This window comes from Ailuropoda melanoleuca, chromosome 7 (assembly GCF_002007445.2).
Source record: "Ailuropoda melanoleuca isolate Jingjing chromosome 7, ASM200744v2, whole genome shotgun sequence".
Lineage (NCBI taxonomy): Eukaryota > Metazoa > Chordata > Mammalia > Carnivora > Ursidae > Ailuropoda > Ailuropoda melanoleuca.
Window position 1 is genome coordinate 38,152,244 of NC_048224.1, and position 10,901 is coordinate 38,163,144.

At 42.6% G+C, this 10,901-nt stretch overlaps 1 protein-coding gene across 1 annotated transcript in view; it reads left to right on the forward strand.

Annotated features, from left to right (window-relative positions):
* The window catches only part of LOC100480825 (A-kinase anchor protein 2), a 241,415-nt gene extending 232,450 nt beyond the window's left edge, over window positions 1–8,965 (forward strand). The window contains 1 exon segment of the mRNA XM_034664240.1: window positions 4,956–8,965. Coding sequence (XP_034520131.1) covers window positions 4,956–5,054 — 99 coding nt within the window. The 3' untranslated portion in view covers window positions 5,055–8,965.
* Window positions 8,966–10,901: the final 1,936 nt, after the last annotated feature.

A 10,901-nucleotide genomic window follows, 5' to 3' on the forward strand; every position in this document is an offset into this window, starting at 1 on the left:
ACTGTCTTGCAAGGTGACTTCCGAGGTACTTTTCCACTTGTTTGTCTTGGTGTTCCTGCATGCCTGGCCCAGGTGCATGCTCTCGTGGCTTTGCCATTTCCCGATGTGTTCAAGGAGGCGGGCAAGGAAGCAGCTCGTCTCCATGTTTCTTTCTTCCAGCCTTTTTGGAACTGGGGACTGCCTGGAAATGTTGGGGTACATGCAACAGGGCTCCCCGCTGCTGTGCTTTGCTGTGCTGTGTGGTGGGGCTGGAGAAGACCTTGCCCTGCTCATGGATCTGGAAAGTGTTCGCATTCAAGTTTCTTCAGGCACTGATAGCAAAGATACTCTGGTTCTGGTTAGAAAACAGTGCAGCTCAAGAGGACTGAGCTGCTGATTCTGACCAGTCCTTTGCTTCCCAATAACACAGATCCAGAGAGCTCCACTCCATAGCTTCAGGAGAAGTTGTTCAAAAGTGAACCATCCCACTGCCCATTCCCCTCCCTGCTCCCATCTTTAAACCTGTTTTTTGTTTGGGGTTTTTTTTTTTTTTTTTTTTTGGAAGCGCCTTAATTTAAGCATTGAATTTCCCAAAGTCTCCTCCTTTCTTCTACAATTTCTTTATACACAGATTTCACAATTATCTGTCCTGTGAAAAGGCACAGTGTTTTTTCCTTTTCCCCTGATTTTTAAATATTTTTCCTTTTTTTCTCCCATGGGAAAACACAATGTTTTTTAATTTTTTCTTTAGCATTTTATTATTTTTTAAAATAATTATTTCAAATATACAGAACTCTCGGGAGAATCATTCATTCATTCAGTTAACAATTTATTGAGGACCTAATATACATGCTAGGCACTCTTTGAGGTTCCAGAAATAGAGCAGTAGACAAAACAAAGTCCCCAATATCATGGAGTTGGCATTCAAATGTTCCAATAATAAGAGATAATAAAACAATAAAGCCCACCCATCCAGCCTTGACCATTCTTATCATTTCATAATGTTTGCTTAATATTTTAAAATTATTAATATTAACAACAGATATTAATAATATCAACAATATTAATTTTGCAAATACCATTCAAGCCCCCTTGTTACTTCTCCCCAGTCCCCATTTCTCTCTTTCCTGAGAGGTAACTTTTCTTAAGTTTGCTGTTAATCATTTCTATGCATGTTTTTATATTTATATTTCCTATGTTTGTCTACATGGATAACATCTTGGTGTTGCATGCCTTAAAACTTTCTAGAATCAATATCATATTGTAACATCCTCTGCTCCTTACTTTATTCTGTCTACATTGTTTTTGAATGTGTCCATGTTGTGACTGGTGGCCCCGGCTCATTCATCATAACTGCTGTATCGTATCCCACTGAATGAATTTATCACTGTTAATTCATCCTTCTATTGAGGGAAGTGTTGGTTGTTTCTTTTTATTTGTTTCCTTCTTTTTTGCAATTACAAACAATGCTTCAGTGAGTGTTATGATATGTATCTCTTTGCATAACCTCTGGAAGAATTTCTCTCTATATCTAGGAGGGGAAGTACTGGTTAGAGGGCTGTTACATCCTCGCATTCATTACATACTGCAAATTATTCTTCAGAATGGTTGTGCTAACTTACAGCACAATATATTTTTAAAAATCTCCCTCTCTCGCAAAATAATTAGTACCAGAGATGGGAGCTGATGATTATCAGTAACTTTCTTTCAAAAGATAAGAGTATTCTTTCATAAGATATAAAAGGAGTAATGAAATATAAAAGATATATCATTCCATGTACCCTCCTCGGTGACTAATTGTGGTTCTCAGCTAGGCAATGGGAATTAGGCCCTAGGCCTCATTCCCTTTGAATTCACATAATTAAGAATAATGAAAATTCAGTCAAATATGTCCAAGGAAGATAAAACTGGGCCCAGTCTATCTTCAATTAAAGAGGACTTAGGAAGACAAAATATTAATGTTAATGGAGTGACTGACATTACTGAACCCCTCTACCTTCTGTTACCCAGCCCCCAAATAGAATTGTCTGTTGATTTCTATGCAAAGATGAGTGATTTGCTTGAATTCCCCAAGCACAAGAGAGAGAAAATTAATATTAGAGGGTTGTTCAAAGAGAATAGATTTTTTCCCCTCCCACCAGACCTAAATCTGAATTTGGGAAAATGATAAGACCGTAAATCAGATTTTTCTATTATTATTTTTATATATTTATTTATTTTTATTTTATTTTATTTTTTATGTTTTCCCCTCTCCATTCCTATAGAGTATTATCGCTTTTTCTGTTGCTTCCTCCAGCAGACTCCTTATGGGTACTGAGCTGCAGTGTAGCATGGTGGCCTAAGGCATCAGCTCCACACCCAAAATTTTGGGTACAAACCTCAGCTCTCCCCCCCCCCAGTTGAGTAACATTGGTCGACTTAACCTCCCCGTGCTTCAGTTTCTTCCTATGGGAAATGTGAGTAATAATAGTATGTATCCCATAGAACAGTCATGAGGATCAAAACAGTAAGTGGTTCGTAGTATGTGTGATATGTTTACTATTTCTAGAGCCCTGAAGGCAAGTGTTTTTTTTTTTTGCCCAGAAAAGAAAGGAATGGACTTTAGGAAATAAAGTTAATATGCAGGAACTAAAGTATCAAAGCTCTAGATTTGCTCGAGATTTATAGACACACACACACACACACACACACACACACCACAGGACTGAAACCTGAATTAATTATGGAACAGGTGCTCATGTAGGTAACGTCTCCAAGAGCGTGGCCTTTGAATCTTCAAAAGGCCATTGTAGGATGCCTTCACCCCTGAGCTAGTCCTAGACCAGAAGCCTTGTATTACCCAGAGCCAGTGCTCCTTGTAAAAATGCTTTATGTCTGAATACGATTTCATCGTTTACAAATCCCCTTCAAATAATGATGGAAATCATTACTGTCTGAAAACTTGCAGAGCACTGGGAACTATGCTGTACATGCATTGCCTCATCTATTCCTCAGGCCAGCTGACTGGGAGTTTTATGACTCCCATTTCACACATAAGACAACTGAGGCCCAGGGGTAAGGGACTTTTCTAAGGTCACACAGTCACTAGGATTTAAGTCTAGACTTGCTCGAACTTCAGAGTCAGCACTGTCTCTGGAGAAAGCCTGCGACCCGGGGCAGGTGCTGTCTCCATCTTGGCAGATGAAAGTAAGTTGAGACATGAGACGCCATGAACAACACCGTGTTCCAGACAGAACTGGAAAGAATGTCAGGACTTCCTGTTCCAGTTTAGTGCCGTTTCTCAGTACCATGTTACCACGCACTGACCTTCCAGATGAATCCTCCACTTAACCATACCAGACTTAGAAGCATTCTTTGCCCTTACTGGTTCCTTATTCTTAGATATTGAATAAGTGACCACAGTTTGCTTACACACATGACACTGTATGACACGGCTTCTGTGCTTAATGATGAACATTCATTTAAGAGACATGGCTGAGTGCATCCTACATGTTAGGTCCAGCTAGCCCCGCTGGGGGGACTGGGGAAGGCTTCCCAGAGGAAAGCACATGGATGGTCTGGGAAGTCCATCCATTTGTCAAAGGTCCAAAGAAGCAGGTTGAGATGGACCCCCAGACCATGCATCTACCCAGAACGTGCCTGTTCCTTGGTTCCCAATACTGCCTGCAACCTGCATCTCCATGCTTCTCTGGAGCTGCTCGCAACTCTGTTCCTTGCCAAAATGATTGTTCTTAGAATAAGCAAAGCCTTCACTGCAGTTTGGATCGTCAGTCAGTGTTGGCTCTGCTAGACTTTTCTTTAATATCAGAAATTGCACATCCTAAGCTAATGCCACTGTAATTTAATTGGTTGGCATGCGTGGGCTTGCTTGTAGTGCAGTGTCATGGAATTGAGCCATTTCTCCTATGTCGGCACCCTGAATGTCATTTTTCTGGATCTCATCTCGATCAAACCAAAGCTGGAAGAGACTGGCTGAAGTTTTCCCTCTGCAGTCCACAGACTATTCTAGTGAACTGGAGGGAGGGAGGCCTTACCCCTATGGTGGTGAGCCTACCTGTCCTTGATATTGTCACCTTGCATTTCATTTATTGGCACTGGGGCCCTGATGTTGCATCATCATGCTCAGATTGCTTTTTATTGGGCTGGGAAGCTATTTTTCTTTCCACTTAGTTTCTCTTAGAAGTTCAGTTATACCAAAGTAGACCTTTATGATATAACTATGATCATAGCTTATGTATGCCCACAAAGCTTGATGGATTGAATCCCACACTGGTCCAGTTGTTTGGGATTATTTGCTTGTTTACAAAGAGACTAAGATAGTCAACAGCTGTGCTGTCCAATATGGTAGTCACAAGGTCTGTGAGGATACTAAAATTAATTAAAATTAAATATTTAGCTTCTCAGCCACACCAGCCTTATTCCAAGTGCTCCATAGCCATGTAGCTTAGTGGCTGCCATATTGATGACACAGATACAGAACATTTGCATCAGACAGCACTGATCAGATAACATGTGGAGACCTACTATGTTATCAAAACACTTAATGCAGAGTCAAGTCTAATTCAAAAACGTGCAAACTTGTGATGAGCACTGGATGTTATATGTATGTAATGAATCACTAAATTCTGCTCCTGAAACCAATATGACACTATGTTAACTCACTATAATTTAAATAAAACTTGGGGAGAAAAAAAAAAGACGTGCAAAACATTTCAGGGAAGTTAAATCTTTCTACATTGAAAACTATGGGTCAAATAGCAAATGAAATTCGGCTATGAAATGAATGCATACCCAGAGCCTCCCACCCTACTTTATTTACCATGTCCCTTCTACCTCCCGGCCATACCAGACACTGTTACTTTCCCTTTCTTGGATGCTGCTGAGAGGGAAAGGACAGAAGAAATGGAGAAGCTGGTTTGTGTACATAGTGAACGTCCATGAACTCGGATTCATTTTTTTTTTCCTTCTCTCTTCAGGTCCTTGAGGCCACACGGGTTAATCGAAGAAAAAGCGCCCTGGCCTTGCGCTGGGAGGCAGGGATCTATGCCAACCAGGAGGAAGAGGACAATGAATAACAAACTTCCTTCCACCCAGGAAGCTTCTTTGGTGCTTGGGTTACCAAGAAACCAAGAAATCCACCCATCGAAGCATTTTAATGGAATATTTATTAAAGTGCGAACGAACTCCACAATCCTTATGTAGACCAGAAACTGCAATGACCAACGGTGAAAAATAAAGTGAAAAGAAGCCCACCCATCAAACTCTATAAACACCCAGGAGTCAAAAGAGAGAGGATTTTTTTTGAGACTCAAAGAATCATCTGGATTTGGACCAATCCTTGGATCCAAAAGGACGAAGCAGTAACAAGCAAATCAACAAGGCTGCTACAGGCAGAACTGAGACCAGCCTCGCTGGGTGATGAGAACTAACATTGGTAACAGGGCTGTTTAGAGCAACAGAGCCCATGCTGGTGCGATCTACAGGGCGCAGGATACTCCCTGCACCGGCCTCCCACCCTCACTCACGGCATCAGAGGTGCTGGGAGAACTCCGTGTGCTCCAGCAGCCATAAAATGAAATGCAAGTTTCTCTGTATTTGCCCGGAAGAGGCAATTAGGATTCCATTTCTCTTACATTTAATTGTTTTTAATTGGGAGCAATCAATGATCAATGATGGCAATACATAAAATCCACATTTTTAAGACAATGTTTCTTCATGTTGCAAACACAATCTATTCTACGTGAAGGGGTTGAGAGAGAGGGAGGAAGCCAAACCAAATGGATTATTTTAGCTTTAGGATCTCGTCTGCTTATCGTATGGACTAATTTGCTGTTTATGAGAACACATTTTCACAATTATGTTTCTTCATATGAAAACTATATTTAGTGGGCAACAACTATTTTTATGATGGGATGGGGGAGTATATCCATGTATAAAATCTACACATTCAACAGCTTGACTCAAGATGGTAGGGATATTTTTAGAGTGGCAATAATTGAAAAAGGGCAAACTCTGCCTTAGAGAGGCAGAGGACAGGAAATAAAGAGGTGTTTATAACTATATTTTGTATTATAAAGTGGACCTAGGTAGGAAGAATGAGAGATTATTTTGGATCAATCAGAAAGGAAACATTAAAGAAAAGGTTATGAAGGTAGACAGAGAAACAGGGAGGGAGAAAGTAGGAAAATAAGGAAGTAAGAGATACTATTTTTGCTGAACAACCAGCATTTTTCAGGATGATAAAGAGAAAAATATAGAATAGAAATTTAAGTGGAGGCTTGGAATCAGCTACAAATCCTACAGATTGTGTGTGTGTGTGTGTGCGTGCGCGCGCGTGCACGTGCGTGTGTGTGTGCGTGCACACATGCACTGGCGCACGTGCCTTTGTGTGTTTGGGTAAAGTGTGTGTACAAGGATTAAAATTCCAGAATGATCATGGGACAAGGGTGTACAGTTATTTCCTCCAAGCTGTTTGCCAGCGTCAGGAGTGAGAATTTCTTTTTTATGAAAAGGGATATATAGAGGCACCGGCCTGATTCAGTATTTGTAATATTAAATTGACCTAACCTGGTATTTGCATGAGTCACAACTGAAAAGTTTTGAGCAGTTTTGTAATTTGACATTTAGAAAAGTATCATATTTATTCTCATGCTTTGTATTCATAGCTTAGTACAACGATAGAGGATGCCAGTTTTACTCTCTGTCATTTAAAGCAATATGATAAGGGTATTCAATAATTGGGTGCCCTGAATTTCTGGATGAGAAACATTTTTAATTCTGACCATGAGAAAAAAACTGACCAGCGTTTTTTTTTTTTCTATTTGTTTTAAAACTATGTTTTTTTTAAAGAGCAATAATTAAGCCAGACCTCACTAAAATTCCTTTTTTTTTTATATTGTTATGTCATAAGCTCTAATAGGTTACTCTGACAAGTAGCAATATCACAACACTTTGTATGTAGATGTTAGGCACGTTAGCTTTGCTTCTTTTAATAGACTAGTGTTGACTTTAGGGGGGAAGGTTTATTCACAGACGAGCAGTGGGCATAAAGTGAAAGTCCAACTGTGAGATAACTCACAAGGATCCTTTAACACTGCCAAGGGGACCTGCCATTTGAAGCCAAACTCGAGATGGGTCGTGAGCACCATCTTTACATGGTTTATTCTCCTGAAGATTCTGAAGGGATAATCAGCAAAATGTACCGGCCACTGGGGACCCAAAACAAGTGAGATCCCTGCTACAAGGAATTCATTTTCAAGTGGGGGAGGCTGGCATGGAGACAGACATGCCCAGGAAAATGAGGTCTGTGTTAGGTGGGAAGTCCTGACGGGTAAAATGGGAGGACCCAGGAAGGCTGCTTTGCCTGAGGATTTCCAGCCTTCGCACAGCAGGCACGTGACCGAAAACAGCTGGGACGAGAGCTTCGTGTGGCCCCCGGGGCACAGTGGTAGCTCTGTTGGCTGGTGAGCACATGGCTTTATGAGTGCCACCAAAAATGGAACATGCTCATGTTTTCTGGACTGGCTGCATCTGGTAGTGATACAGACACAATAGAGACAAACGCCATCTTTCAGAAGAGGAAACAGCCCTCAGGTCCCACCTGCAGGTTTTTGTTCTGTTTTGAAGGAAGCCATGGACCCACCCACCCTACACCTAACATTTGAAAAAGGAGAATTTGCAGCTGATTGGAAAGCTTAGGAGGTCACACAATTCTTGGAATCGCTTTAGAGGCAGACCAACTGGCCGTTGACTACAGTTGATGAACCAGAAGCATGAATTGCATTGTGTAGAGTTCCAGAGCCGAGTCCCTTGGTCCGTGCTCTGTGTGTAGATAAGGCAAGAAATGCAGTTTCCATGGCCCTCCCGCGGTCACAAAGCTGCTTAACTATGGCCCCTACATCTCCAACATTTGCTTGTTCCCTCTGCTGCCTTCTGATGACTGCTATTTTTGTGCTCCACTCACTTCCGATCCTATTAAAATGTAAATTACAGTTCCCTTGGAAGAGCCAGATTTTCTCTGTGCTCTTGAGTTTTTTACTCATTCAGAAAACATTGGGCTTTGTACATAGCACTGTGCTAGGCTCTGGGATCCCAAATGAACCCCTTTTACCTTCTGAAGATGCAACAGACCCCTGGAGGAGAGTCATTCCTGCTTAATCCATCAAGAGGAAGAGGCTTGTCAAAAAAAAAAAAAAATGGGCCTCTGATGCTTGTCCCTGCCCCCAAATAGCACGCAAGCTTGTTAATCTCAACTATAACAAATGTTTAGATTCTGTAGATGTTAAAAGCTTTCCTGAAAGTGTTCCTTTCCACAGTGTTTATAGATGTTCACTTTCCTTGGGAGCTGATTAACTACTGACATGCCTTGGCTTTCTCATCCAGAAATTATGGAAACAGGGTCTGTCAGTGGTAGGAGGCTGGGCTGTGTTCCACTTGGATGACACAATGCAATTTCCTTGCCTCTTTACGCGTCTGCATGCTGCCCACCCTAGACAACGACATAGAAGCAGTATATAGACCAGTGTCCACATATATACACAACACACACGTATAAAGTGTAACAAGAAACACTAAAACAGTGTTGACTCTTGTCTCTGAAGACAAACATTTTTCCAATGAAAAAATGGATGTAATTAAACTATGTATTGAAAAAAAAATAGCCTGTGTTTAGAGATGGTGACTATATCCAGTTTTAGTGACAGAACCAATTTCCTGAATTTTAAGCATTCAGTGAGTGAGCCTGCCAATTTTGATTTTGTGTCGCCCTTTACCCAAAAGACTTTTTTTTTTTTTTTCGGAGGAGGAGGGAGGGGGGGAAAGCAGCAATACTGTGTTTGAAAATTATACTCTGTATCTGGCTCTCCTGTGTATGTTAACCACTTAAATGTTATTACCCTGCTTCGGTTTTATAGTGATTGTGAGGCATTCAATGCAAGTATACAATTATTTTCTCATTAAAACCCAGTGTGTGCTGTGTTTTTATAAACGATGGCTGCTTGTTTGACTGGGGGTGGGGAGAGGTCGGAAGCTGGATCTGCCGCACAGTGACAGGCCCGCGCCCTTGACCTTGACTTCTGTACTTCTGTTCCTAGCTGGTGGGGCACCATGGTAACACACTGTCCCAATGCCCCTTTTTGTGATGCTGTGTCCAGCTGCCCTGGCTGGAGCCTAGAAACCTCTGATGGGACCCTAGAAATGGTATGGGTGCCTCTGGATGAGGTTGGTAGACCCCCAAAGTCAAGGGCATGGCTGGGCAAACAGCAGGACAAATGGTAAAACTCAAACTTCGTATGTGTCTCTTGGGTTCTAATTTTTATTATTGCATTCCCAGCACCTGTATTTGGCTCCCCTCTGAAGAATAGAGACTTTCAGACTTTAAAGAGCATATGAAGATCGTAGGTTCATCAGAAAACTTCCTCCGCAAATTTCCTCCTGCCCTCCCATCTTCTCCCTAACTGCCAGCTGCTCCTGGGGTGGCCAGCCGCTCTGTTCCCTCCCCGGCCCCTCACAATTACATGCGCCCCAGACCTTCTGTCTCCTGCTCCTCCCCCTCCCCACCCCCGCACCACCGCCACTCTCCTTGGGGTCTCTTCCTCCACCTCTCCCCGTGTATGTGACTTCTAACAATCTTCTGGGACAGTGGAGTTGTGATCAGCTGTGGATTCAGTGTCCTGGTCCTCTCTGCATCTGTCACTACTAACATCTGGGGATGCTGAGCAAATACAGGGGTGTCGGTACATAGGAGCACTCAGAATGGGGCACAGAGCCTGGGATAGTCAGGGTAGAAGGTGTCTTCGGGGATTCTCACTGAGGAGGCTCTTACCAAAACCAGTGGGAGGCATTAAAACGTGTAGACGGCACGTACGCAGGTTTTTTCCTCTGTGACCGAGACCTCCCATCCCTTCCCCAGGATCATCTCCCCTGTAGTTATCGGTGTCAGAGAGACAGTCACTGGGGGGCACGTGAGGCCATGAAGTTACTTGGGAGCATTGCCACAAAAGAGTGTGGTGACTCTGTCCCTCCCCACACAGAACTCAGGCAAAGCTCAGAATTGGGCTGCTGGGAACACAGAGACCAGCTGGGGACTCAAAGGGAGACCTAAGAAAGGGATAAAGAAAGGGGGGGTAATCAGAAGGGGGAATGAAGCATGAGAGACTATGGATTCTGAGAAACAAACTGAGGGCTTCAGAGGGGAGGGGGGTGGGGGAATGGGATAGGCTGGTGATGGGTAGTAAGGAGGGCACGTATTGCATGCTGCTCTGGGTGTTAAACGCAACTAATGAATCATCGAACTTTACATCAAAAACCAGGGATGTACTGTATGGTGACTAACATAATAAAAAATATTATTATAAAAAATAAAATCTTACTATAAAAAAAAAAGTTGTAAAGGTACAAGATGACACAAAGGCAAAGAACGGGGCCTCCGAAAATCCCCAGAGATGGCGCACTAGCAGTTTCAAAATGTTGCCCAAGCATTCAGATGTTTTCTTTCAGAGAAAGAATGTTTGCATAATAAAGATTTTTTAAAATTCTGCCATGTTATAGTATTCTCAGTGTCTGTTAACCTTGACGGGAGAATTATCTGGATGCTTTGTTCTCAGTTCACAGGTGGTGGGCTCTGAACACTTGGAATGGATGTGCGGGTACCCCGGCAAATAAAATCACAAATCTCTCCCCTGTTTGGTTGTTCTCCGGCCACCCATTTAGACTAAATTCTGTGTCTGCCATGGTCTTGGGCTCGTAGCATCCACGTGCCTCTGGGGAGTGCGGCTTCGTGTGCTTGAGCAAGCGTCTCTGTCGCCTGGGCCTCATTAAACAGCATTGGGCTTCGTACCCCGGGCTTCTGATTTGTAGGTCTAGGGTGTGCGGCCTAAGAATTTTCTGACTCGTCCCCCAGAGATGCTGCTGCTGCTGCTGGT